Genomic DNA, 23,596 nt, shown 5'->3' with positions numbered 1-23,596 from the left:
CTCATCAACTTACAGGAGGAAACGTGGAAAGGTTGTGTAGCCTACCGTCAACTATTTTGTTCAAATAACTCATTGTATTCTACTGAATGTTCCATCAAAATTATACAGGTAACAACCAACACTAGCTTTATTACGTGCTGAAACATATATTCTTCTCATGTTTTATTAGGATTCATCTTAATTACCGGCTGTTTCTATTGGACTTGCTAGATCACCAACCCCAGCATGGACCAATCTCTCATTCCATCTTCTAGAGAACCTTGGATAACTGATTGGTGGTTTCATGTGTAAGTTCACTCGTCATGTCACTGAACTTTCTTCGTTGCAGATTGTTTTAAAAGTATTGATCTGCACTTGTGTCTATCTAATGTTTAAGAGACAATTTTGAGTGTATACTGATAAACATTTAATTATTCTTTTAGATCATAGACATCAAGCACATTGATTACACAAATTCTAAATAAGGTGACTTATTTTTTATTTATTTGCAGGTTCTAAATTATAGGTTTCTAAATTGGCATGGCAGAATTTAAGATGAGTCAAGGTCCTTACAAGAAAAAGGACAAGGATTTACAGTCAATAAGATTCCTTGTTTGTTAACCCATTGGGCATTGGCTGCTACCCTTGAATCTCCCTGTTTGTCAACAAAAAAAAAGAGGTTCAACATTGTGATCATGCTATCATAATTGGAAGTTGTGCTTGTATTGAATTTTGAGAAGTTGTCATCCTGATAGCAATTTTAACGATTGTTTGCTTTCTTATTTAGATGTTGCCTATAACATCAAATGTGGGGTATCTGGTTATCCCTCCAAAATAAGGCAATGACCACACGTTTAACGCGGATCATTCGTTTTGTCATAGAACTTGACCCATTCCATCTTCTGGATTGCTATGATTGGCATTACCTGTGTAACTTCATTGCCATGTCACTCAATTTAGATTTTGTTTACAATTTGTTTCTTGATTTGGCGATTTAGGTAATGACCGAGAAGATGCGGCCTACATGAACATCATTTAGGCGGCCAGCATCATTCGACTACCCAACCGACTTCTACTACCCTGCTCTCAACACAACACGGAGTTTAACCCTTTAGATTTTTGGCTGTTCGCGATGTGTGATGGCGTTTCCTTGGACGAGATGTTGATTTTGGCGAAAAAAATATTGCGTGAGTATCTAATATTTTATCTTTATATTGTCTTTTATGTTATTGTTATTTGTTAATTGAATGTCGACGAGGTAGAGCAGGGACGTTTTTTTTCAAGTTTTCTTTCTGTTTAAGTCTTGCGAGTATTTAAAGGACTCATCTACACTAACGTCTACCTGATGTCTATCTAATGTTTAGGGACGATTTTCATGCTGTCATTCACCGATGCTATTTTTGTGCGTGCCGGCCTTCCGTCGCCTCGAGGCATGGGGGAGTTGTGCCTGTTCCAGCTACCCTGCCAGCATAATTCGACTTCCCAACCGACAGCCTGGTCAAATTTCAATTTCACTGACCCCTATTACACCTGCACTCAACCCAGTTCTCACGGAGTTTTGATCTTAGTGAGTCCTGAGTTCTTTGTCTGTTTTTTTTTTTTTTTTTTTTTTTTTTTTTACTTCAGTTAAGTGTCAAAACAGCTGAGGAACGTTTTTGTTTTAAACGTTTGTATTCATTTTAACGCTAGATGGCTGTATCATGGCCTCAGATCGTTTTTCAGCTGTCAGAAGCACCAGCTTCAGTTACTTTTATTTTGGACATTTCTAAAGACATTTATCGGAGTTGCTGTTGAGAGATCAGTCGAGTGAGCATCTCCGACACGGCAACAACTGCAGCGCACTTTTTGTGCCTTCTGTACGATAAGATTTGCCTTATCAGTTCGCAATTATGGGTGAATATTCTGCTGTTACATGTAGTTTGTATCAATTTAAATTGTTTAAAAAATAATTGCTAATATGCCAGTTATTGAATATCAATTTTCAAATTGTTTATTGTCTATCAGGCGAGTGAGCATCTCCGACACTTCAACAACTGCATCCTTCGTCGTATTACCAGTTCACAATGATGGGTAAATATTTTGTAATTTTACATGGAATTGTGTATCAATTTTTATTTTCTTCTATTTGATAATATTCCCGTTATTATTGAATATTGTCTAGTAAACTATGCCGTCTTGCTGCACTGCTGCTATTGGTTGTTGTATTGCTGATGGCTGGGTCGATCAAGGGTGTAGCGATGTCTCCTGGGTATGGTGAATATTAAGAAACAGCAGCGAAAGAATACTTTACCACGCCGCCTCCTTATTAAACAACAACGTCAATACCTACTTACTATACGGAGGCCTTCAAGTACTACACTACCAAGGCTCCTGAGTTTAAACTGCAACCTACGCTGCTCCATCTTAGGAAACATGGGTAAATATTCTGTTTGTAAGATAGAAAATAAATAAAATGATTTTCAAATTTTTTAAATAGAGTTGTGAATCATTACATATTTTTCTATTTGTTAATTTACTAGTTATAACTGAGAATTAATGTTCTAATTATTTACTGTCTAGTTTACTTGGTCGTGCTGCTGTTGGGTGTTATATCATTGATGGCTGGGTCGACCACTGGTGTGCCGATGTCTCCTGGTTATAGTGAGTACCAAACAGCAACGCCTTTAATACACAGTGAAGTCAACATACGCAACATCTGTTACTACACCGAGGCCCCCAAGTACACCACCGAGTTGTCTGCCCCAGCCTACTTCACCGACCCGTTTAAGTACGACTCTGCTCCAAGCTACTACCAAACTGAGGCTCCTGTTTACTACACCAAGGTCACCGAGTATTACACTACAACCATTGTAAATATTCTGTTCCTACATTGAATTTTGTATCAATTTATTTATTTATTTTTTTTTTTTATTTTTTTTTAATTTGCCAGTTATTTATGAAAATTAATGTTCAAATTATTTCGCGTCTAGCTAACTATCTTGCTGCTGTTCGTTTTGGTATCCTTGATGGTTGGGTCGACTACTGGTGTACCGATGTCTCGTAGGTTTGGTAGATACCAAACCACAACGCCGGCGTCTTACCACACAACAACCACGAAGGCAGCGGAGTCCTACACCACCAAGGCAGCGGAGTCCTACACCACCAAGGCAGCGGAGTCCTACACCAACAAATCCAATCCAAACTCCAACAAATCTTATTGGTAAAAGGCAATTGGCTGATCTTTGTGTAAATGATAGACTTTGAAGTTGAGAGAAATATATTGATACAATTCCTAAACAAGACTTGGGGTAAATTAAGAGACAATGAACAAAAAACTTAATAGAAAGAATTGTGTTATATTGTCCCACCTCCACCCACAATTCCACCACATTTTACAGTCACATACATGCATACATACATACACACATACACTTAGTTAACCCGTTGGCTGCCACGCCATACAACCCGTAGGTTGTTCTTCTACTACTCTACGCGTCACGTCTGAAGGATCCATGACCAAGGAGGGACTTGCCATTGCTGACAAGTCCGGGCTGACACGGTGACAGGAGAAGATGGAATGCACAACCTCTAGAATCCATCACCGTATCGACAAGGGGGGAGTCCCTATGGTGCATTGCCTAACAGGGCCTTTCGGCGAATCTGGGGCTGGTGCGACTGTCCGACCCCGCGGCATGTAAACCACGAGACCGAACAGCGCGGCCCGTGCTAAGGAGCTAGGGGAGAACAAAGGCGTGGCAGCCAACGGGTTAACTAACACAAACGAAATAATACCAACAATACGATGATCCACGTTGATGACGAGTCTTGGTGCCGGCCGCGATTGTCTTTTTCCAAGTCAGCGATTGTCCATTTCTATTGCCAGAAGTATTTTGTTGGCGCATTCTAATTCAGATAAGAAAAATTGGATTAGAATACAATACACACAACCAAAATGTGAGTAACTTGTAAATGATGAACTAACATCCATTCACTCCACCGAGTTTCGTTCGCACCAGGAGCAGGGGCAACATCCGACGGAGACCGGTGACGATTTTTAAAGATGAGAAAATCCATCTTCTCGACGTCTCCTCTGCATTGCCTGAAAAAAGACAAAACAATTCTTATTATGTGACATGCCAATAAAAGTTACATAATAGTCACAAATAGGTTCATTGATCTGGTTTTTTTGCTCAAAACTTCAAAGGCGCGCTTTAAATTGCTTAAAATCTACCTAACAATATTGAGAACTGTAAACATAACAAAGCTCACTTGCTAGTCTTTAAAAAAAAATTCCGGAAGTATACCGGAAGTAACCACAGCGCCTCAACAATTGAGCTGTCGTCAAATTAAACCACATATTCGTGATCTCCATGAAATTTGGGGTCGATTAGGTATGATTTAGACGAAATCCAAAATTTGGCCAAAATCGAGAATTTTCCTGAACTATAGTTCAGGAAAATTTTCGAAACCGGAAGTACGAAAACGTAAAAAATATAACATGAACTTTACCACAAATTTTACGAGGATCACGAATATGTGGTTCTTTTGCTCCTCAAATGAATATTTACTGAACTACAGACTGAAATGAGCAAACCGGAAGTAGAAAAAAAAGCAAAATATCGAAAATTTAACAAGTGAGCTTTGTTGCTGGCATAGTAATCGTCAGTTATCACTAAATATTTCAAAAAATAACTGCCGATAAATGTTAAAAGAGATTTGCAAAGTAACTAAAATTGACTGTTTTGACAGCTGACAATTATCGAAAAGCCATCTAGCGTTAGAAAAAAGAAACGTCTAAGTAACACTTTAGCGCGCAAGAAGGGCCTGATTTTTGAATTATTACACAGACAGAGAGTTTAACGCAAGTAGATTATTACTAGTAGATAATCTACGAAAGTAAGTGAGTTTTTGGTTACCTGGGTATAATCCCGTGATGAGTGACTGCAGGTGTGTCACAGCGAACGGAAGCGAACGCTGAAGTGAGCTACCTCGCCATTGCAGCAAGAAAAGTCTAGCAGCAAAGAAGCAGTGAAGCTGGATGAGCAGACGTCGCGAGGATAAGGATGGAGCAGAACGCTGGAGGAAGTCTCTCTTCTGTCATGGACAAAAGCAGGCGTTGGTTCAAGGATATCCGTGTCAGGACCAAGCAATTCCAATACAGAAACTGCGTTGTAGATTGACATTGGCGGTCGAATCGCGATCTCAGCGACGTTACAAATAGTTCTGTAAAAAAAAACGAGAGAAATTAAAGGGAAGCTAAAAAAAAATAAGAGTTGTGTGTCTTACAAAAGCTGTTCAAGTGGTCATAGTTTTTCTAAATTTTTAAGCAAGAACATGGAAGCACACCTTAACCTCAATCTGTGTAGATGTCCTGCTGCTGGTCTCTTATCGTTGTGAAGTGGTTGCTGCAGGGAATGGCACCAGCAATTCAATTTCACGACTCCATCAACCCCACCAACAAACACATTGATCAAAGGTGTCAATATTTTTCAGGCAAGAATGACCCTGTTAAATAAATAGGGGTGAATTTTAAGATTATTTTCTTCCATCAATGAATGATAGGTAGTAAGATCAAAAAGCTATGCTTACCTAAACCATATTCCTAACAGGCCACAACTTTTGGGCAAAAAAGTTGGAATTTTTGCAGCCAAAGTATTGAGAAGATGACAGATGAATCTGAAGATGTGAGTGAAAGGAAGTGTCGAGCAATTTGTTCATGAAATAGGGTACATCTTATCTGATGACTATCAGACGGCAGGTACATTTTCTAGAAATTTTAAGAACATTAGACAGTTAGTCAAGAACACAGCAGTGATAAAAAATTTGCTACTGTGTAGTTGGAAAAATCACAATTAGCTTACATGTTAATAATTGATTGATTTTGCACGGTGAAGACATACAAAACCACGAAAACAGAAAATAACACAACTCTTCACACCTTTTACCATTTTTAAGAACGATAACACCACCACCATCTATCGTCACAATGGACAGTCACCTTCAAATTTCATGACGGATCAAAGCAGAGAAGCTGCAAGAAGCGAGAGATATAAAGATACAGTGAAATGGTTTTCTCTGACCAAACCGGCCGAAATCTGAATGTGAACTGTGAACTAATGGACATGGAATAATACAACGGAATGTCATCTTCAAATTTCTTACCAAGTCCGGAACTACCCCGGAATCTGGAAATGAGCGATAGCTCGTCAGCAACTCAAATATTGAGCTGACATCAAATTCTACTATATCTGATTCCCATGAAATTTGGGGTAAAAAAAATGCTTTTTGGCTAAAATCTAGATTTGGCCAATATCATGAATTTTCTTGAACTTCTATAGACTTATATTATACGTTGTTTTTCAAAATTCAGTGATTTAGCGATGTTTTTACAGACACATGAAAACGAACATATAAGCTTGATGAGAATCACCAAAAGGAGTTTCATTTTTGCGTCAGATTAAGATTTACCAAACTAGGAATAAAATTAGAAACCAGCAGTAAAGAAACCTTTCTATTGATAAAATGGATCGGGTTTTGGCAATTGTGGAAATGTGATGTTTTCCCAATTAATAATTGTTGATTTCTAGGACAAAATTATTTTAATATCTTAGTGTGAAGTTGATTACTGCTGAGTAGTAATTCATTGCAACTTGTAAAACTGGACTGTGTTCTTGAAACATTTCCCAACCACACTTATCTTATATTTTTAGTTGATTATTTAGAGAGACTGCCAGGAAGCCTAAATAAACTGTTGTTTATTCACCTGGGTGTTTTGAAGAACTAATGAAGACTTGATGAATGATGATAACGGCCGGCCGAGAATATATTTTTGTTTTAATAGCAGGGTCTGCATTAATCACTGCAATATTTTGGTTTCAATAATTTTAAAAAGCACAATAAAAGACACAAGTAACCTGTGTCAACTGTCAACAGTTTCAAACTCGCAAACGAAGGAATGCAGACGACTAAAACAAAAATAATAATCACGCGCCATCTATTTTCGAGAAAGAAAACTGAACACTTAACAGTATTTCCCGATGCACCTTGGAGTATTATTATACCGAAGGACTGGTTTATAAAAAAAAAAATATATCCCTGGAGACTCATCGTCTTGTTGAATTTGGCATCGCACTTGTTTGCCTGATGTCAAATCGGCCGAAGTCCGAGGAGTGAAAGACGATCATGACCTCGATCGCAATCGAGGGTTAAATGCGGTCATAAGGGTCAGCACTCAGCAGGGTCAGCGATTGTGAGTGTATGCTTTCCTTGTCTTTTCAAATTGTCTCCTGTATGCGAACAAAGAATTGTACATTAATGGCTCTTCCTATTGATTTTTTTAATTGAATCCTATTTTTTAAATTCCTATTATTGTTTCAATGCACAGAATGTTCTCGACTAGATCCTTCACCGTATTTATCATCTCGTTTGGATCGAGCCGAGCCGAACGCCAAATTTGTCAGTTACTTGGTTTTTAACTTGCTAAACAAAATCGATAATTTTTTCTTACGAAGTGTTTTAGAATTAATAAAAAAGTTTGTCTCTAATTTTTGTCATTTCTCCATTTTCATAATTAATTGCAGTAATCAACATCTTAATAGAAATATTGTCCAAATGATCACGATATCACGACGACAGCTTCTGAAATGTGATCCGTGTTGCACTTGTCCTTTTCTTCCTTTACTTTGATCAAAACTATTAACTTCTCTAGGTCTTCGCTCCTTAACTAACTACTTAACTCTCAACTGCCGAGGCAAAAGAACTGATGTGAAGCAGTGTTCTGAGTGTTGTCATTCCACCCATCCGGCCTTAATATAAACAATTATTTTTTAAAAAATATTTTCGCTTAAATTGTCATCTAATAAGGAGACAATTGACAACTAATTACCAGTAAAAAGTGACTGTTGTGTTAGTGTTAGTCGGCCTGACAAAAAAAGGGATTGAACCGGAAGACCTGATTGTTAAAATTTCTACCTGACATTAATAACGAATAAGAAATAACGATAAGATTTTCAAAAGATATTTAAAATATTCCCGTAAGCTTGAATAAAGCAAATTCAAAGGGATGATGTCTGCTTGCTAGATGGAATATTAACTTTACAATACTAAAACAACATATGCTTTCTGCGGGTCCGATTCCTGTTTTCGACGATTATGTTCTGTATGAATCAGAAAAGTAACGACCCCAATTTTGAATGACAAATAGCTTTATTGGACAAGTCGGAGACGAATCACAAACAAGACTTTGAAAAGCTATACGTGTTTTGCGTTTTTTTTTAACCCTTGCCTCGTAGCTCAATTGAGGAAATAACTGAAATGGGGGGGGGAGGGCAAGAACAGAACGACATGAGATGAAATAATAGAAATTTGAATGAAGAAGAAAAATTTGTTTAAAAAAAAATTGCGACGCATTTGCCAAATAAAAAAATGTTTCTGACGTTTACCGAACGCGCGAACGAATAACTCAAAACGCAGTGAGTGCCATTGACAAAAAAAAAATATATGTAGTGTGAATTTAAATAAAGGAGAGCACAACACGACGATAGCATGGGAATCTAATTAGTGTTTTCTCCCCTCGTGTCCTCATAGATTACTTTCCTCGGGAATTACCGCCCCCGCCTGCAATAGGATTCTCCCTTCCATTGCTCCCACTCCACTACTCCGTAAAGTGCAACAATTTTTGCAACTATCAAATAGCGGATGTTTTTTTGTGTTTGTAGATTTAAAAAAAAAAATGCAGGGAATTTCATCGTCTTTGATTAGAAATCAGATGTGACATCTACACTTGACACAAAAAAAGATGTTTTGTGTTCCTTTTGTTGTTTTCTTTTTGTTCCTTTAAACGTTACACACGAGATAAACAACCAAGAATGAATTAGGACACACAAAAAAAAATTGATTTGAAGCATCGACTCGATCATCAACGGTTTTTCTTAATGAATGTCCGAGAATGTGAAAAGAGAAAAAAATCATTCAATCAAGTTGTTCGGTTCTAAAGGTTGAAGAGATAGCAAGATAGAAAGGAAGAGAAAAAATGAAAAATTGGAAAGAAGAAAAAGAAAAAATGAAAGGAGTGAGGATATCATGTAAATACGAAAACCGGCCAACGCGGGGATGTAGCAGGGCAGGAAACTGTACAACCCCTCAAAATGTTCGTGTCGTGGTTCACGTTCTCTGGGAGAACAAAAGAAATTGAATGGGCAATATGGAGATGGGGGGGAGGGGGTCAGGGAACGTAACGCAGGGAACCGAATGAATAAGAGCTGGTTAAATCTACCGATATACTGTTGAAGCAAAAATTGGGGGGAGAGGTGGTGGGTCAGAAGTGGGGGGCGGGACGAACACACATTTTGCCATAAAAGGGGGGGATTCGAGAAGAAATCCAAAGTCCAAACACACGCAATCCCAAGTTAGCTCGAAAGTCTTGCGACGGAGTAGTCCTGAGCCCGAGCACGACTTTGAGCATTGGTGGGCGGCTACAGAGTCGCGCGACTAGTCCGGCACCAACACTTTAGTCTAACTTGGCTTGCCATCAATTGGGGGGATGGGGATGGGGGGAGATATAACGCTGCGAATTCTTTCCGACATGGCAGATGCGGTGCTAGCATTTGTGCGATTAGCTAACACCGCACCTGGACTGCAGATTCACGCTTTTTTTAAAAAATAGGGGGGAAAATAAAAAAGAAAAAACTGCCTCACGGAAACCAACATAACAAAGACAATATTCCACTTCTACTGTACAGCTTCTTTCCCAGTCCCCGTCAAAGGTGGTCCGGTCATTGGGCAGTTGTAGACGCTGGCCTTTTTTTTTTTTATTGTTATCTCAATTTTTTTTTTTCCTTTTGTTTTGTGTTTTATGTTTTTTTGTGTTTTGTATTTTTTGGGCTTTTGCGCTTTTTGTTTCGATTCCTATTCGGATGATACCGCATGGTAATAAAAGCTGAATGACTCAACTACACAGAGAATTTTTTTTTTTGTTTTAACCCTCGCCTTCCACATTCGCATTATTCTTCATCTAGTTGGGGACATTCGGAAAGAAAAAAAGTGGGGAGAAAACCCAAAAGAGGAAGTTTTTAAAAAAAAGAAAAGGACCTTACATAAACGCTTTGTGTTGCCATGTCGACGGCGGAGAGCTGACGATTTCTTTTTGAATTGAGGAAATGAAAAATCTAGCCAACAAATAAAAAAAAAAAAGAAAAACGAAATTTTTCTGTGCGCATGAAATAGCTTAAGATTAACTTCCTACTCTCTTCGCGAACGTTAGTTGAACGAAATCAGACTTGTGTGTTCTGTTTCCGATGCGGGAAATTGGATGATAGTCATTTTCTTTGAAAAACCACTAAGTAAAATGGAAGGATAACATCTCAAACCAGTCCGCTGTGCCTGTGGTCCCAAAGCGAACTCGTCGTTTTCTTTTCTTTCTTTTTTTTTTTTCACGATGAGATTTTGACGAAACAAATTAGGGCAGAAATTCATTGAACCGCTTTTTTTTTGTCCCCCTTCCCTCCCGATTCATGTAATAAAACTCGGCACTGACGAATTGAAACTCTGAAGCGTTTCTCTTTAAACATGTTAATTAATGACAATGTTGGGGAGAGATTGTATGGAGAGGAACGAGTTTCGAAAAAAAAAAGAAAATTAATGGAGGAGAACCAAAAATTTAGCCAACCCCCCACCCCTCCCCCCATGAAAAATGAGAAAAAAAAAAACAAATATTTATAGCCAAGGTGGGAACTCAGAAAAAGAAAAAGGTGCGGAAAAACCCATTAAACAAGCTAGATAAAAAAGTTTTATGAATGATGGTGTTGACTAGACACATCCTGCACGAACGAAGCGACGCGTCCTCTATCGAGTCTACGCATGGAGGAAATGGCGGATGAATGAAAGAATTCATTTAAGCCTGGGTGGTGAAACCGAAATAGAAAAAAACAGGGCGGACTGGGGAGGGGAGGTCGGGCGACGAAAGGAGAGAGAGAGCGACATTGTGCGAAACATTACGCCCCAGCTGACAACTTGTTTGTGCTACTATTTTCATTTGTTTTCTGCGCTTCTGTTTCAAATGGTTGGCTTTTTCAGTTGTAAATCGACCCAAAAAATCCAAGGAGTTGTGGCATCCGGAGGCCAAGAAAAAAGCCTTTTCAAAAAAAAAAAGAGCAATGTTTGATGGGTAGGTGGTGCGGGGTGAAGGAAGGCAATCATCTTTCCATACAACAGCTTTCTGTGGGAGAGAGGGGGGGAGGGACAAATACTCGTCGACTGATGCGTCGATCAGGGAAGAATTGACCACAAAAAAAAAATAAAATAAAAAAAAGACAAGACTGAAAACGCAGAAGATGTGTGTGGGGAGTTACTAAACTGAACGAGGCGTCAACAGGAGTCACAATTTGGAACTACTGAATCACTGTGTTTTGTGTCTCTGCCACATCGAGAACGAAGGACTCGAATTGAGATAACATATACGCGGTTCATTTTGGTATTTCATCCGTCCGTCTTTTGGGTGGTTGATTTTTTCTCTTCGGGGCATTTCCTTGGCTAAAAGATGGCTGAAAGTGGGTTGGGGTTAGGGAATTGTTTTGGTTTTGCTTTTGTTTTTTTCCCGCGACTTCTATGATGGATCATGCTCTTCTCTCCGGCTGTGTGCGTCAAGTAGGTGTCAATAAATTAGAAACTGCGTTCGATAGCAACGTGGTGTGAGGCCGCAACGCGGTTGTTTTGCACGAAAGCGGGACAGTTTTTTAGTTCCAAATTTTCAGGAAACTATCCCATGATCCGGTGGCCACGGCCATGCCATCTTCTGTAACGCCCAAACAACTGACGCGGTTGTCGTGACCTGCTAACACACCTGCAGAAGAACAAGACAAAACAAAAGAAGAAAAACCGGGTCACAACACAATTCGCAGGTGATAAAAAAAACCCCCCCAAAACAATTGAAAAGTGAGCCGTGCGTACCTGCTCGTTCTGTCCTCATAGAGTCCCACACGTTGCAATTGAAATCGTCGTAGCCAGCCAATAGGAGACGACCAGATTTGGAAAACGCAACAGATGTGATGCCGCATATGATGTTGTCGTGCGAATACATGGCCAGCTCTTGGTCGGCTCGGATGTCAAACAAACGACAAGTGGCGTCATCCGATCCAGTTGCGAAAGCGTAACCGTTGGGGAAAAACTGGAACACAAAAGAAGAAAGAAAACAAAAGACAAAAAACATATTAAGACCATCCAAAAAAACCACGATGAAATTGTGCCAAATCAAAACTCACCCCTATCGCGTTAATGTCTGACTCGTGACCAGAGAAAGTCTGGCGACACATTCCGTCGCGAACGTCCCAAAGCTAAAAATACGTAAAAATAAAAACAGACAATTATGATCCAATAAACAAACTGCCGAGTCAAACAAGAAACTCACCTTAGCGGAGGCATCACAAGCTCCAGATACAAATGTGCGCATATCGGGCGAAAGGGAGAGAGACATGACGTCGCCAGTGTGTCCAGTAAAAGATGTTGTTTGCTGTCCCGTTTCGATGTCCCACAGAGCACTGCGTGACAATCAAATCATATTGAGATTAATTCACTGCACACGATTGAAAAATGTAAGAAAAAAAAAATGAATCAACCAGGTCATATCTCCAGAGCTGGTGACAATTTGGTTGTCATCGAGGAAACGGCAGCAGCTCAGATAGCCCGTGTGTCCCGGCAATTCCCGGCTGACTCGAACGTTGCCTTCGCGTGTTTTCAGGCTGCCAAATAATACAAAGTTGAAATTCAAAATCAATTTGACTATTTGAAATAAACTACAAACGGTTTGGTTTTGATTCGTACCTGTATATTGAGCAGATATTGTCCAAGCCGCCACAGGCGACGTAATTCCCAGATGGAGCATAGGCGCATGTCATCACCCAACTGGAACGAAGAGGTATGGCGTGCACTTTGTTTGTCGTGTATGAATCCCATACAATTAGTTTGCCATCCTAATCGTCCCAAAAAGAAAAAGAAAAAAAGAAATAAAGTGTTACTCTCATTGTCGAGAAGAAAGAAAAATCGATAATCAAGTTCATCTCTGAGATTTTTTTACCTGAGATGCCGAGACTAAATTTCTAGAATCCGTGCCCCAATGCATGGCGTAGATTTTGGCCAAATGACCACGTAAAGTCCGCCTGGTCCGCATCTGGATTCGACCAATCGCCTCCATGTTGGCCGTCGCCTGGACCAGCGTCGTGTCGCAGGCGGATTTCCTCGCGTCCTATTTTAACCATACGCACGGCGCGCAAATCAAAATGGAAAATGAGCACAGCAGCCCCCAGTCGATTGATCATATGACATCACAACTCACCCGAATGGCATTCTTCAGAGCTTCGGCTTCTTGTCGTAAGCTATCTAACTCATTCATACTGGCACGCTAAGGCGGGGTGGGGAGGGGAAGAATCTGCAATCAGCCAAAAATAACATCAAAATCTGAATTAATACAATATGACAAACGAATCGAGATTCGCATCAAGTGAAAACAACACAAGACAGATGTCGTTGGACATGAACCATCTGACGTTCGTTCGGTAATATCACCCCCCTCCATCCATCCAAACAGAAAAAAAGGGGTGGTGGTGAGAGATAGGGCGATTCTAGTCAAAAAGTTTGGAACTTGTGCATGTTTTTGTGGGGGGGATGGCTGAAGCTTGTGTCATAGAGCTGCTGCTCTCGCCAGCAAGGAGGAAATGGGTGGAGCAAGAGTCCTAGTGTAATAACGAGGGAACAAAGCTGATTGGTTCTCGACTTGTGTATACAAAGAAGCTCGGAAAACGGAATAAAGAATAGGACTGCAGCATATCAACGACCCCCTACTCTCTCTCTCTCTCTTCTATTTCATCCTCTTGCCTTTCAACGAGACGTCTTCTTCTTCTTCGTTCGTTCGTTCTTCTTCTTCCCTCCCTTCTTTTCTTTCTGCCTGCCTCCCTCCCCACTAGCCATGGCGATCGATAATACAGTCTGGGGCGCGACGCCGCCGACTGTGCGCGCGTGTGTAGAGACGATGTGGAACCGCGGGAGAGCGCCAGTAAGCGGGTCAACGACTAAACTAAAACAGTATGCAACTGTACGGCCAGCCAGAATTTCAATAGCCTCCCCCCACCACCACCACTTCCATCTTTCCATCGTCGAAATATTAACACGACTATTATGCAATCATAATTACCAGCGCAGAGGCCAAAAACGTGGGCGATTGCTTAAAAACACACACAACGTTGGCGACAGAGAAAAAATGGCCAAATTTAAAAAAATAATAATAAAAAAAAAGGGGACGGACGATCCGGATTCGACACGGCCCAGCAGCAAATCAGATGGTGTCAGAATCGACGTGTCGCCGGATTGAACACGATTCGCATGATCACAAACGCTTTTAAAATTTTTAAAAGGAGAAAATGTACCCAATGTTTTCCCGGTGCACACAGGGCGTGGCTAGAAAATCTAGCACAATCGACCGCCACACACAAATTTTTTCGGGGGACACTCAAAAGAACACACACACACACACACAATTTAGCTGGTAGGTGTTTGATGGGCATCCATTTCGAAGCGAAAAATCATCAACTGTGACAAATCAAAACTGGGGGGTTGGATGGCCGAAATTGAATCAAAAGAATGGTCGTCGTAGTTGTCGTTAAACGGTTTTGCCGATGAATAATCTCCGGTTCATCCAGACATTCGAGTTTTGAGGAGAAAGAAGAAATCGCGGTGTACTAGTCGATTGCACGACAACGCCAAACTCTCTGCCAAGCGGAGGAGAAGAGTTGAAAGGGGAGTGGCGCACCTTATCACTCAGTCATTGAATTGCACAGAGACTTTTGCCCAGTTCGCCCCGGTTCCTTTTTTTAATTTCAGCACGAAATTTGCGTTTAGTCTTTCAAACTTTTGCAGAGCGACAAAATCAATCAACTTGTGTCTTATTTATTACAGCTTCGATGGAGGGGGGCTTCTGATTTTCTCTTCCAACTGGTTTCGTCTGAGAAACTAACCGACAATTTCACACTGGGCAACACACACGCGTTGGGGTTCGGGATGGCTGCTGTCTCTGCTGGCACATCCACACGCACACGAAGGCAGAACGAGTAGAAAAGAGATACGGAAGCACACCCGCCAAGCGGATCGTGTAGACTCTCTCTCTCGGCCAGCAGCAGCAGTAAAAGGGGAGGGAGGGAGGAGGGAAGTAAGCGAGTAGTAGTTCAAAGTGGCACCGCCATTGCGCGCCCATGGTATTCCGTGTGCCTGAAAACGCGCCACTGTCTTCTTGTGCCTCACACGCACAGCCACCACCCCCCCCATCACCACCCAACCTCCGACTTTTACCAAATCAATACGTGTGGTGCTCCGTTGCCACTCCTCTTTCCACCTCTCTCTCCCCCCAACCAGCCCCACCGACTGGACCACCTACCGACGCTTTCTCAGACGTTTCCAACCCCAAAAATCCCAGTTTCCTTTTTTCTCTCATATCTTTTCTCCTATATTCAACTGGGGGCATTGTCAAAAAACACTCTCCAATTCGTGAGTCGAAATCTTCGCCCAGTTACGCGGTGGATAAAACTCGAAAAAATTGCAGACGACGTCCGCCCCAGTCCCGAATCGAATCCAAAATTAACAACAACAACAACAAGAAATAAAGACAATGTCAAAAATCAAAAAAAGGAGGAGGGTACAAGCTTTTGCGTTCACAAAGACAAGACGAAACAAGGGGTGGGGGGGAGGCAAGTGAAAAGAGAAGTAAAAGAGAGAGAAGTGATGATGGTGGAGAAAGAGAGATGTGAAAAGAGTCGGACCGACGCCGCCCTAACGTCCATGTATTGATCGAGTCGGAACGGTCGGGTGGCGGCGGCGGCGGGTGGAGGGGGAGAGAGGAGGAGGTGGTGCTGGAAAGATGTCGCACGCAATTGGCGTTATATACCCACTGGAGGAAGAAAGGATGCAACGACAGACACACACAGCGAGAATCTTCCCGATAGATAAGGGGGGTGGTGGTGTGGGGAGGGCAGAAACAGAAACCTACGATCGCGGCCATGAGCGGGAAGATTCCAATCATTTCGCACACAAACCGCTACCCCTTTTTTTTCTGACGTTACACGACGAGTTGCCTTGGCTATTTCTCGGCTGCACCCCCCCCAACCATTTCATCTGCACCCTTTTTTTTCTTCTTCTTCTTTTCACTTGGGTAAAAAAAAAACCAACGGCGATTTACATTTTAGTCACACCATAATCCGACAGGTGGCATTTTCATCTCACGTCCTTGGTCCACCACCGCCACACGGCACACACGCAAATAATAGACTCATTTCTGACATGTTACATTCAAGTCTAATATCCAACGGTTAATGGGAAAACCCGACTAAAAAAGGCTGGCGACGAAATGTAATCACACGGGATGACATTAGTAGACGAGAGCTCGTGACGGGATGTTGGTCGTCTCTAGCTTCCAAAATAAGGACGGTAGCAGTTAAACGACATGTCACGAACAAAACTTTGCAAATCAGACGGCTGTATAAGAGAGCCATGTTTCGAATTGGGCCGTGAGCCTCCCATTTTCATCACCGAGGCATCTAACTATGAAAATACGCACACAAAGACGAACGAACTAGAGAGACTATGAACAAATTCGAGCTATTACAGGGCACGAAATCTGCTGTACAGAGTAGCATCGACGTCACACACTGCACACAGATAGCACGGGGGGAGGTGGGGGGGCCTGTTTTAACACGATCGTTTTTCAACCGAGCATTTGAGAGTGTGGTCAAGTGAAGCCAAAAAGGAAAGGATTGAATTCAACTGAAGCGAGAGAAATGATGGCTTTTTTCGTTTAATGTGGTGGACATTTTGAGGATTCACCGGTTCATACGAGCAAGGGGCGTCCGAGGTAGTAGTACAGGAGAGCTATATGAGTGGGGGAGGGGTGAAAGGCCAACAAACACACAGGAGCTAGGAGGCAGCTTACCTTAACTAATATCCAAAAAGGAAGTTAACAGCCCACCAAGAATCACATAGATTCCGGCGTGTGAAGTATGTTTAAAATGTGCACACACCTACAATTGAACTCTTGGCTTCCACTGGCTAGCACCAAAAAAAAAACCCGAGCGGCTTGTTGGCTGGACGTTCTTGAGTTAAACACACGAACACCACAGAGGTCGGAGAGAGGGAGCCTTTGGGGTGCGGTCGGTCGTCGTCTCTCGTCTCTCTCGGCTTGTCTCTGTAAACCCCGTCGATTCGTGACGTAGTTTCAACGTTGCCACATCGACTTTTTATCAACTCGTCACTGCGGCTATGGATTTTTGACTCATTTCCATTTCAAAACGCACCGGGTTTTTCACAGTTTTAAATTAAACATTTAAGTTGCATTTTTCTCGATCGGAATTGATACAAATTATTGCGATCCGAGAGAAATCAAATGAATCAATAGTTTACGATATACTCAATCTCACACCAGTATGATTTCACGGTTTGCGCAACCGCACAAACGCGCATTTTTTTTTTCCTTCTCCTTTTTCCATTTCGTTTCTCTTTTGAGAACCCCTTGCTGAAAAGCCGACGCAGAACGCCAGTTTACAAGAATCGTACTTTGTAGCAAGCACCAGCACCTGAAGTAACATCGCCTTGGATATATCGATTTAACAACTCTTGATGGCCGCGATATTCTGATGGCCGGAGCAATTTGACGTCGACTTGAATGCATTAGACAATTCAATGATATCTCTTCATTTCACGCTCGACGACAAATGATATTCAAGCTGCGGAAAGCTGCCAGCCAAAAAAATGTTTTGTAGATTTGTAATAGACACGATTAGATACCAAAAACCCAAATAAACAAAACATGATTTTGATTTATTTTTTGCGGGCAATGCTGGGCCAGTCCAGTATCCCTTACTGAAATAATAGAAACAACTCTGTTCAAAATGTATTCTTAGATATATATACTTGATGAGCCTGATTGCCGATTACCAATCGAAGAAGCCGACGAATCAAGCCTACAACTCGTTTAAACAAATGAGACAAAATTTGAAAAATGAACTCGCAATATAAATCACAAATGTACTCGATAATCACACACAAATGTGTTTGAAGGACCAATTTGGAGAGTGAAACAAAATGAAAGAGTACGCGATTGGAAGGAATTCAGCATCACAATGGATAAATGAACCGTTCATTTCAGTTCAACATGACATTGAAGAAAGACAGCTGTGCGCTCTCGAATGACCAATCAATAAAATTCGGAATCTGAACTACGGATTGAATAAGATTCTGGATCGTCGTCGTCGTCTTCTCCGCGTGAGACTCTGCGAGCTGCTGCCTCAGCGTTAGAATCTCGTGACTTTCTAGCATTACCTGCAAATCGAAAGAAACATTTCTCGTTAGCCAGGCTCAATTTTTGTTTTAAAGAAACGTTTATTTCTCGTCAACACGCTAGCATGCAGGGTGTGTTGTAGTGTTGCGTAACTTTTGAAAACATTTCCAGAGGACGTCTAAAAGCCCAAATGTCTTCTTTCTATACACCTACTACGTATTACCTAGGTTTGACAAAGTAAGAGAATCGGATCTCCTTCCATTATTGGTTACGGAATCGATCATAATGTGAATCATCATCGAAAGACAATCAGCTACTGCGGCATTCGGTGCGCAAGACAAAGCGGGGTTGTATCCGTTCACATCAATTACCGTGAGCGAGGCTCCCTTTTCAAGCAACGTTTGGGTGACGACCACCAATCCGTTCCTGGCAGCAATATGCAACGGTCTAATTCAAAAAAGATAACTCACAAAAATGATTCATTGAATTAAGCTATCGCAAAGAATGATGCATACGTTCGCAGATGCGCATTTGGAGAGTCGATCAATTCGGGTTCAATTCTTTCTAGGAGCATCAGAGCCGCAGACTCGGCAGAAGCCAGGCAGGCATAATGTAAAGCTGTATTGCCATTTCGATCACGCTTGAAGAGGTCGACACACTGGCTAAGTAGTAATTCTAAAAGATGATAAAGAATCAAACCAAACCGACCAAGTGGCTCATCACAAATTATGGGGAGAATGCATCAACAAGCATTTCTCAGTTGCAACAGTCTACGATTTATACCTAAGACAGTTATATGGCCCTTGGCGGCTAGCATCGTGGGGGTTCTTTGGTAGATATCTTGCCCATTCAAATCAGGTCCGTAGTTGAGAAGTAGCAGAAGCATGTCAGCAGATCCACAAGACGAAGCCACTAGAGATAGAAATTCATTAATGCTACTTATGTTCAAGTATAATCTCCCATTTGTTAATAAAACAAGATTCACCATGCACGGCCGTTTGTCCTATTCCATCCTTGGCATGAACAGCTGAGGGTCCCAAGTGATCCAACAACACGGCAGCGCATAACTCGTTTCCTTGGGAGCTGTGATAGAAAGTTACATTTATTTGTATCCTGACGGCTCAATCGGAGCTACCGTAAACAACGTAACTTACACAGCACAGTGAAGAGGCGTGAATTGATTTCCAAGTGATGTCGATCCTGAATCAAGTCCTAGGAGCACTTCAACACAATTTTCACGGCCTGCAAATAAACCAAGGAAAAGGGGCGGTCAGGACGATATGATTGATGGTTAGAATTTTCAATTAACATACTACACTAGGACAATTATTATTCAGGCAAACTGAGAGTGGACAATATAATATAAAAGGCTTCAAAGACCAAATGCTATCGCTGAGATGAATCAAAAAAAGGGAAATGAAGAAATGAGAAAAAACAAGGAAAGATTCCTCACCCTTATAAGCTGCCCAATGAAGTGGCGTATAGCTTTGATGGTCTAGTAGTTTCACATCACCTAAAGAATCGGCGCCTTGTTGTATAAGCTGTTTGAGCACATAAACATGTCCCATGGCTGCCGCTAGGTGAAACGGAGTTTTCCCTAGGAAATCCTTTTGATACGGCGAGGCTTTAGCATCTAATAACGAGGAGACACAATCTTCGAATCCTCGACATGAAGCGTAGTGTAAAGCCGTTCGACCGTTGTTATCAAAAAGATCCACTTGAGAAGTGTAACTCAGCAGGATGTCGGTACACGCTTTTCGTCCTTCGTTTTCGTTTTGTACGGCGAGCATTAATGGCGTTCGCTTTTTGGAATCGCGCACATCCACAAGCTGCATATGCCTATCGTTTGAATTAGAAACTTGATCAAATAAACTAAAAACACATGAAATCTTTGATTGCTGTTACGTATGTAGCAATTGTTTGAGGCACAAGGAATGTCCGTTGGCTGCTGCTCTGTGAACTGCAGTTAACAGAGTTTTCGGCTGGGCAACGGGTTGAGCACCGTGTTCAATTAATGCATTTATACATTCGATGTGGCCAAATTGAGCAGAGAGATCCAGTGCAGTCCGTCCGCTGGAATCAGTGATATTTACATCGGGATGTATGGCTGCCAGAGACGTTACGCCTCCTTTGTGACCTTTATAAGCGGCTAAATGAAGGGGGGAGACGTTCATTGATTCATCGGTGTGACCGTTGCTATTGGGTATCACAAAGTGTTTCAACAGCACATGTAAGGCTCCATGCTGTCCACCTATGTAGAATAAAAAAAAAATAGTAAACATCATTTGTTATTTTTCCGAACAACTCTGGGAATGCAAACCTGCCGCAGCGTAGTGAAGTACCGAATAGCCTTGCTTGTCCAAAGCGGAGACGTCTGCTTTGCGTTTCAGTAAATATTCTACACACTTGCCGTCGGTGTCCATAGCAGCGGCGTAATGGAGGGCAGTTGCACCGGTTGAATCTGTTAAATTTACACTGGACCCCACACTGACTAAAGTATAGACGCATTGGAAATGAGCTTGACTTGCAGCATAATGCAATGGAATCCGACCAAAGGAGTCGATCAAATTAAAATCAGCTCCACTACTGATAAGTAAATCAAGGCATTCAGCGTTTCCTTTAAAAGCACACAGATGAAGGCATGTTCTTCCGCAATCATCTTGAGCATCTAATTCACCACGGACTTGAAGGAGCTTTCGACAACATTCTACATAGCCGCTGAGGGCTGCTAAGTGCATTGGAGTCATGCCACTACGACCTTTTCGGCTAGGATCAGCCCCGACGTTGAGAAGCACGCCAATCAATAGTTCGTGCCCGTGTGCAGCTGCAATGTGTAGGGCAGTGCAACCTTAAAAGGAAACCAAAAATAACCATAATAAATACGAGGTGTTTTTATTCCGATGGTTTTGACCAGCGAATTAATATCTAATGAGAAAATAGTCAACAAATAACAAATTACTTTATCACTAGAATTATAGCACAAATTTCTAATGGATTAGCGTAAACCGATTGCTTAGAATACCTAGCTGTAGCTTGTCTATATCCATTTAAAAACTATGTCGAGTGAGTAATTAATGAATATATAAAAATATGTGTCAACTCATGACAAGCTAAAAAATATTAAGATGATTGAATAGTTAAAAAAGAAAGATAGTGCAACCTTCTTTGTCTCCGATATCAACTAGCGCTCCTCGATCCAAAAGCATTTGTGCTCTCATAAATCGCCCGTGAATTGCGGTCATGTGTAAAGGGGTGCGCCTAAAATCAAATGAATTTTACATTGTGATTTATGTTTCCATGCTGTTAACAAAGTGATAAGTTAATACCCGTCTTTAGCTTGAAAATTTATATTCGCATCTCGTTCTATGAGAAGGCCCAAGCAACGTTCTCCCTATGTAAGAATGTTCAAAATCAAACGTAAATTGTATTCATCTAAAGTGATTTTTCGGCTTACATGAGTCGCAGCAGCAGATACATGAATTGGAGTCTGCCCTGCTAAATTTACAGCACTGACAGAAGTTCCTGATGCTATGAGATCCTGACAGACCAATTCATGTCCGTTAAGACAAGCTGTATGAAGCGGAGTGTTACCGAATGAATTACTGGCATTAAAATCGGCCCCCGCTTCTAGGAGTTGTTGCACCACAAAAACTTGTCCACTAGCAGCAGCCTAATTCAAATTAATGGGTGTTATTTCCGTGAATTCTCATAATTATTTGGCGGAACTTAGAGTTAGTGGTAAAACATGGTAAGACAAATGTTATTGGGAAATTACCGCGTGCAATGGCGAATACAAGTCTTTATCTCGTATATTTACTTCAGCTCCATTCTGCAGTAAGATTTTCACGACGGACTCATGACCCATGTAAGATGCCCAATGTAGTGCGCGTCTATCTCTTTTGTCGAACGCATTCACCGAGGCTCCATGCTCAATCAAAAGTTCTACCAAATCACAGTGACTAGAAAAATGAACAAAATCAGTTAGGGAAACTAAACACATCACAGAGATCACAAATCTCACCCATTAAAAGAAGCATGATGCAGTGCTGTACGACCTGTTCTGTCAGAAACATTTACAGTAGGAGATGAAGCGAGTAGGGCTTCAGCACATTTGTAAGCATTATTACAGCTGGCCACATGTAAAGGAGTCTGCCAGTTTTTATCACGAGCATTGGTATCAGCATTATACTTCAGCAAAACATTAACTGCATCCTGCAAAATAAACCAAATATGTGTAACTACTAGAGAAAACTATAAACATTTATCATCAAATCATTATTTTGTTACCTCATTTCCTGATTTGCAAGCTCTATGTAAAGGTGTAAGCCACTTGGAATCTTTGATATTTATTCTTGCTCCCTTTTGTATTAAAAAGTCTGTGATGTTGGCATCACCTTTGAATGCAGCAGCATGCAACGGACTGCGTTTTTCTTCATCTTGATAATTGATGTCAACATTTTCCTTCAATAGATTTTTTATTTCGTTGAAATCTCCTTTGAAAATTGCTTGAACAAGAAGAGGCTGCAAAAATGCAAATTTACGTCAGTCATATTTAACTAATAATTTTAACATAGCAACATAATTAGTGTCACTTAAGTTGTAAAGCGATTTCATCTCAACCGTCGAGACACTGGTACTTGCGTCACAACGTTAAAACTGAAACAGTTTGATGCATTTTGAAAAATTGAAAACAAAGTAAAATCAAAATACTTTGTTTGTGAATATTGAATACTTTAATCGCACGATTTCTGTTAATTATTGACACAATTCTGTCTGTAAGCAAACTCACTTCATTATTAAGATCTAAGATAACCATTTCAAACAACTTTCCGGTCTCGTTCACGAAAAAAATTGAGAAAGGAATTTACATGAGTAACAAAACCACATGAAGGAAGAACCGGAAGAACTAAATGGTTTTGTTATGTCGTGCGCCACCATGCACCACCGTGGTGTCATGAGCAAAGCACAGCAGTATGATACGTATATACGTGGGATGGTCACGTGTCTATCCAAGGGGAGGGGCTAGTTTGGAAAAATCTGGTCTCTTTGAATTTCTTCCTTCAAATTTTCAAACCAGCCAGTCGCCAGCGCCATCTCTGGAACTTGCCATGCAGCGTGTAGACCAGGTTCCTAGCAGACGTCAGGTGTGCTAAAATGACAAGTTCAAACTCCAAACTGTCATCAAGTTTGATTTGATTTGACATCGATTTGTTTTTGTGTTCGCTACTCGGACCAGGCTTTTATCCCTTCATTAATTAGAAAGATATAATCTAGACTAACCCAAGAGGGACCGGCCGGGCACGGCAATTCTTCGTAATATTTAAATGA

At 41.1% G+C, this 23,596-nt stretch overlaps 3 protein-coding genes and 1 long non-coding RNA gene across 17 annotated transcripts; 1 reads left to right on the top strand and 3 right to left on the bottom strand.

Annotated features, from left to right (window-relative positions):
* The first annotated feature begins 245 nt into the window (after positions 1 to 245).
* On the top strand, positions 246 to 3,255 carry LOC124194776. 7 transcript variants are annotated; one of them, XR_006875068.1, is made up of 11 exons: positions 246 to 287; positions 492 to 701; positions 767 to 909; positions 978 to 1,166; positions 1,344 to 1,546; positions 1,669 to 1,872; positions 1,984 to 2,049; positions 2,141 to 2,395; positions 2,539 to 2,619; positions 2,691 to 2,828; positions 2,949 to 3,255. XR_006875068.1 is itself a non-coding variant. In XM_046589143.1 (5 exons), exons 3-5 carry the CDS (start codon positions 2,230 to 2,232, stop codon positions 3,180 to 3,182), a joined length of 690 nt encoding a protein of 229 aa, XP_046445099.1. In that variant the 5' UTR covers positions 1,594 to 1,872; positions 1,984 to 2,049; positions 2,141 to 2,229; the 3' UTR covers positions 3,183 to 3,255. The 7 variants fall into 7 exon arrangements, 1 of the variants encoding a protein (XP_046445099.1); XR_006875063.1 differs by having other exon boundaries at positions 492 to 658; positions 2,539 to 2,828; XR_006875064.1 differs by having other exon boundaries at positions 1,751 to 1,872; positions 2,539 to 2,828.
* A 425-nt stretch (positions 3,256 to 3,680) lies between these two features.
* On the bottom strand, positions 3,681 to 6,929 carry LOC124194767. Of its 4 annotated transcripts, none has more exons than XR_006875057.1 (6): positions 6,722 to 6,929; positions 5,548 to 5,725; positions 5,305 to 5,463; positions 4,875 to 5,181; positions 3,941 to 4,057; positions 3,681 to 3,861 (listed from the first exon to the last, which is right to left on the bottom strand). It is a non-coding gene; the product is annotated as an uncharacterized LOC124194767 (long non-coding RNA). The 4 variants fall into 4 exon arrangements; XR_006875058.1 differs by lacking the exon at positions 6,722 to 6,929 and adding an exon at positions 5,820 to 6,262 and having other exon boundaries at positions 5,245 to 5,463; XR_006875059.1 differs by lacking the exon at positions 6,722 to 6,929 and adding an exon at positions 5,820 to 6,259 and having other exon boundaries at positions 5,311 to 5,463.
* A 1,215-nt stretch (positions 6,930 to 8,144) lies between these two features.
* On the bottom strand, positions 8,145 to 17,197 carry LOC124194755 (guanine nucleotide-binding protein G(I)/G(S)/G(T) subunit beta-1). Of its 3 annotated transcripts, none has more exons than XM_046589096.1 (9): positions 16,925 to 17,197; positions 13,286 to 13,378; positions 13,028 to 13,195; positions 12,775 to 12,923; positions 12,570 to 12,692; positions 12,362 to 12,491; positions 12,216 to 12,287; positions 11,905 to 12,121; positions 8,145 to 11,797 (listed from the first exon to the last, which is right to left on the bottom strand). In XM_046589096.1, the coding sequence occupies exons 2-9, from the start codon at positions 13,340 to 13,342 to the stop codon at positions 11,691 to 11,693; spliced, it is 1,023 nt and encodes a 340-aa protein (XP_046445052.1). In that variant the 5' UTR covers positions 13,343 to 13,378; positions 16,925 to 17,197; the 3' UTR covers positions 8,145 to 11,690. The 3 variants fall into 3 exon arrangements, with proteins under 3 accessions (XP_046445052.1, XP_046445062.1, XP_046445070.1); XM_046589106.1 differs by having other exon boundaries at positions 17,013 to 17,182; XM_046589114.1 differs by lacking the exon at positions 16,925 to 17,197 and adding an exon at positions 14,141 to 15,148.
* Positions 17,198 to 17,868: 671 nt separating this feature from the next.
* On the bottom strand, positions 17,869 to 23,251 carry LOC124194739 (serine/threonine-protein phosphatase 6 regulatory ankyrin repeat subunit A-like). Of its 3 annotated transcripts, none has more exons than XM_046589066.1 (16): positions 23,058 to 23,251; positions 22,556 to 22,789; positions 22,290 to 22,480; positions 22,044 to 22,227; positions 21,723 to 21,938; positions 21,595 to 21,659; positions 21,429 to 21,526; positions 20,589 to 21,116; positions 20,174 to 20,519; positions 19,722 to 20,107; positions 19,423 to 19,510; positions 19,254 to 19,351; positions 19,052 to 19,180; positions 18,784 to 18,943; positions 18,492 to 18,715; positions 17,869 to 18,309 (listed from the first exon to the last, which is right to left on the bottom strand). In XM_046589066.1, exons 1-16 carry the CDS (start codon positions 23,082 to 23,084, stop codon positions 18,185 to 18,187), a joined length of 3,099 nt encoding a protein of 1,032 aa, XP_046445022.1. In that variant the 5' UTR covers positions 23,085 to 23,251; the 3' UTR covers positions 17,869 to 18,184. The 3 variants fall into 3 exon arrangements, with proteins under 3 accessions (XP_046445022.1, XP_046445031.1, XP_046445039.1); XM_046589075.1 differs by having other exon boundaries at positions 18,640 to 18,715; positions 23,058 to 23,233; XM_046589083.1 differs by lacking the exon at positions 23,058 to 23,251 and adding an exon at positions 22,861 to 22,879.
* Positions 23,252 to 23,596: the final 345 nt, after the last annotated feature.

Source organism: Daphnia pulex, chromosome 1, assembly GCF_021134715.1.
Source record: "Daphnia pulex isolate KAP4 chromosome 1, ASM2113471v1".
In the NCBI taxonomy this organism is placed as follows: Eukaryota; Metazoa; Arthropoda; class Branchiopoda; order Diplostraca; family Daphniidae; genus Daphnia; species Daphnia pulex.
This window is presented reverse-complemented; position numbering and strand designations above follow the sequence as displayed.

Excerpts from the sequence above, each read along its gene's own strand:
- LOC124194776 (XM_046589143.1), top strand. The coding sequence starts at position 2,230 with ATGGTGAATATTAAGAAACAGCAGCGAAAGAATACTTTACCACGCCGC. Across the intron at positions 2,396-2,538 it reads CTCCATCTTAGGAAACATGG|TTTACTTGGTCGTGCTGCTG; the intron begins GTAAATATTCTG and ends TTTACTGTCTAG. Across the intron at positions 2,829-2,948 it reads AGTATTACACTACAACCATT|CTAACTATCTTGCTGCTGTT; the intron begins GTAAATATTCTG and ends TTTCGCGTCTAG.
- LOC124194755 (XM_046589096.1), bottom strand. The coding sequence starts at position 13,342 with ATGAATGAGTTAGATAGCTTACGACAAGAAGCCGAAGCTCTGAAGAAT. Across the intron at positions 13,196-13,285 it reads CTCTGAAGAATGCCATTCGG|GACGCGAGGAAATCCGCCTG; the intron begins GTGAGTTGTGAT and ends TGGTTAAAATAG. Across the intron at positions 12,924-13,027 it reads ATTTAGTCTCGGCATCTCAG|GATGGCAAACTAATTGTATG; the intron begins GTAAAAAAATCT and ends TGGGACGATTAG.
- LOC124194739 (XM_046589066.1), bottom strand. The coding sequence starts at position 23,084 with ATGGTTATCTTAGATCTTAATAATGAA. Across the intron at positions 19,511-19,721 it reads TCATTGGGCAGCTTATAAGG|GCCGTGAAAATTGTGTTGAA; the intron begins GTGAGGAATCTT and ends GTTTATTTGCAG. Across the intron at positions 19,352-19,422 it reads ACGCCTCTTCACTGTGCTGT|CTCCCAAGGAAACGAGTTAT; the intron begins GTAAGTTACGTT and ends TTTCTATCACAG.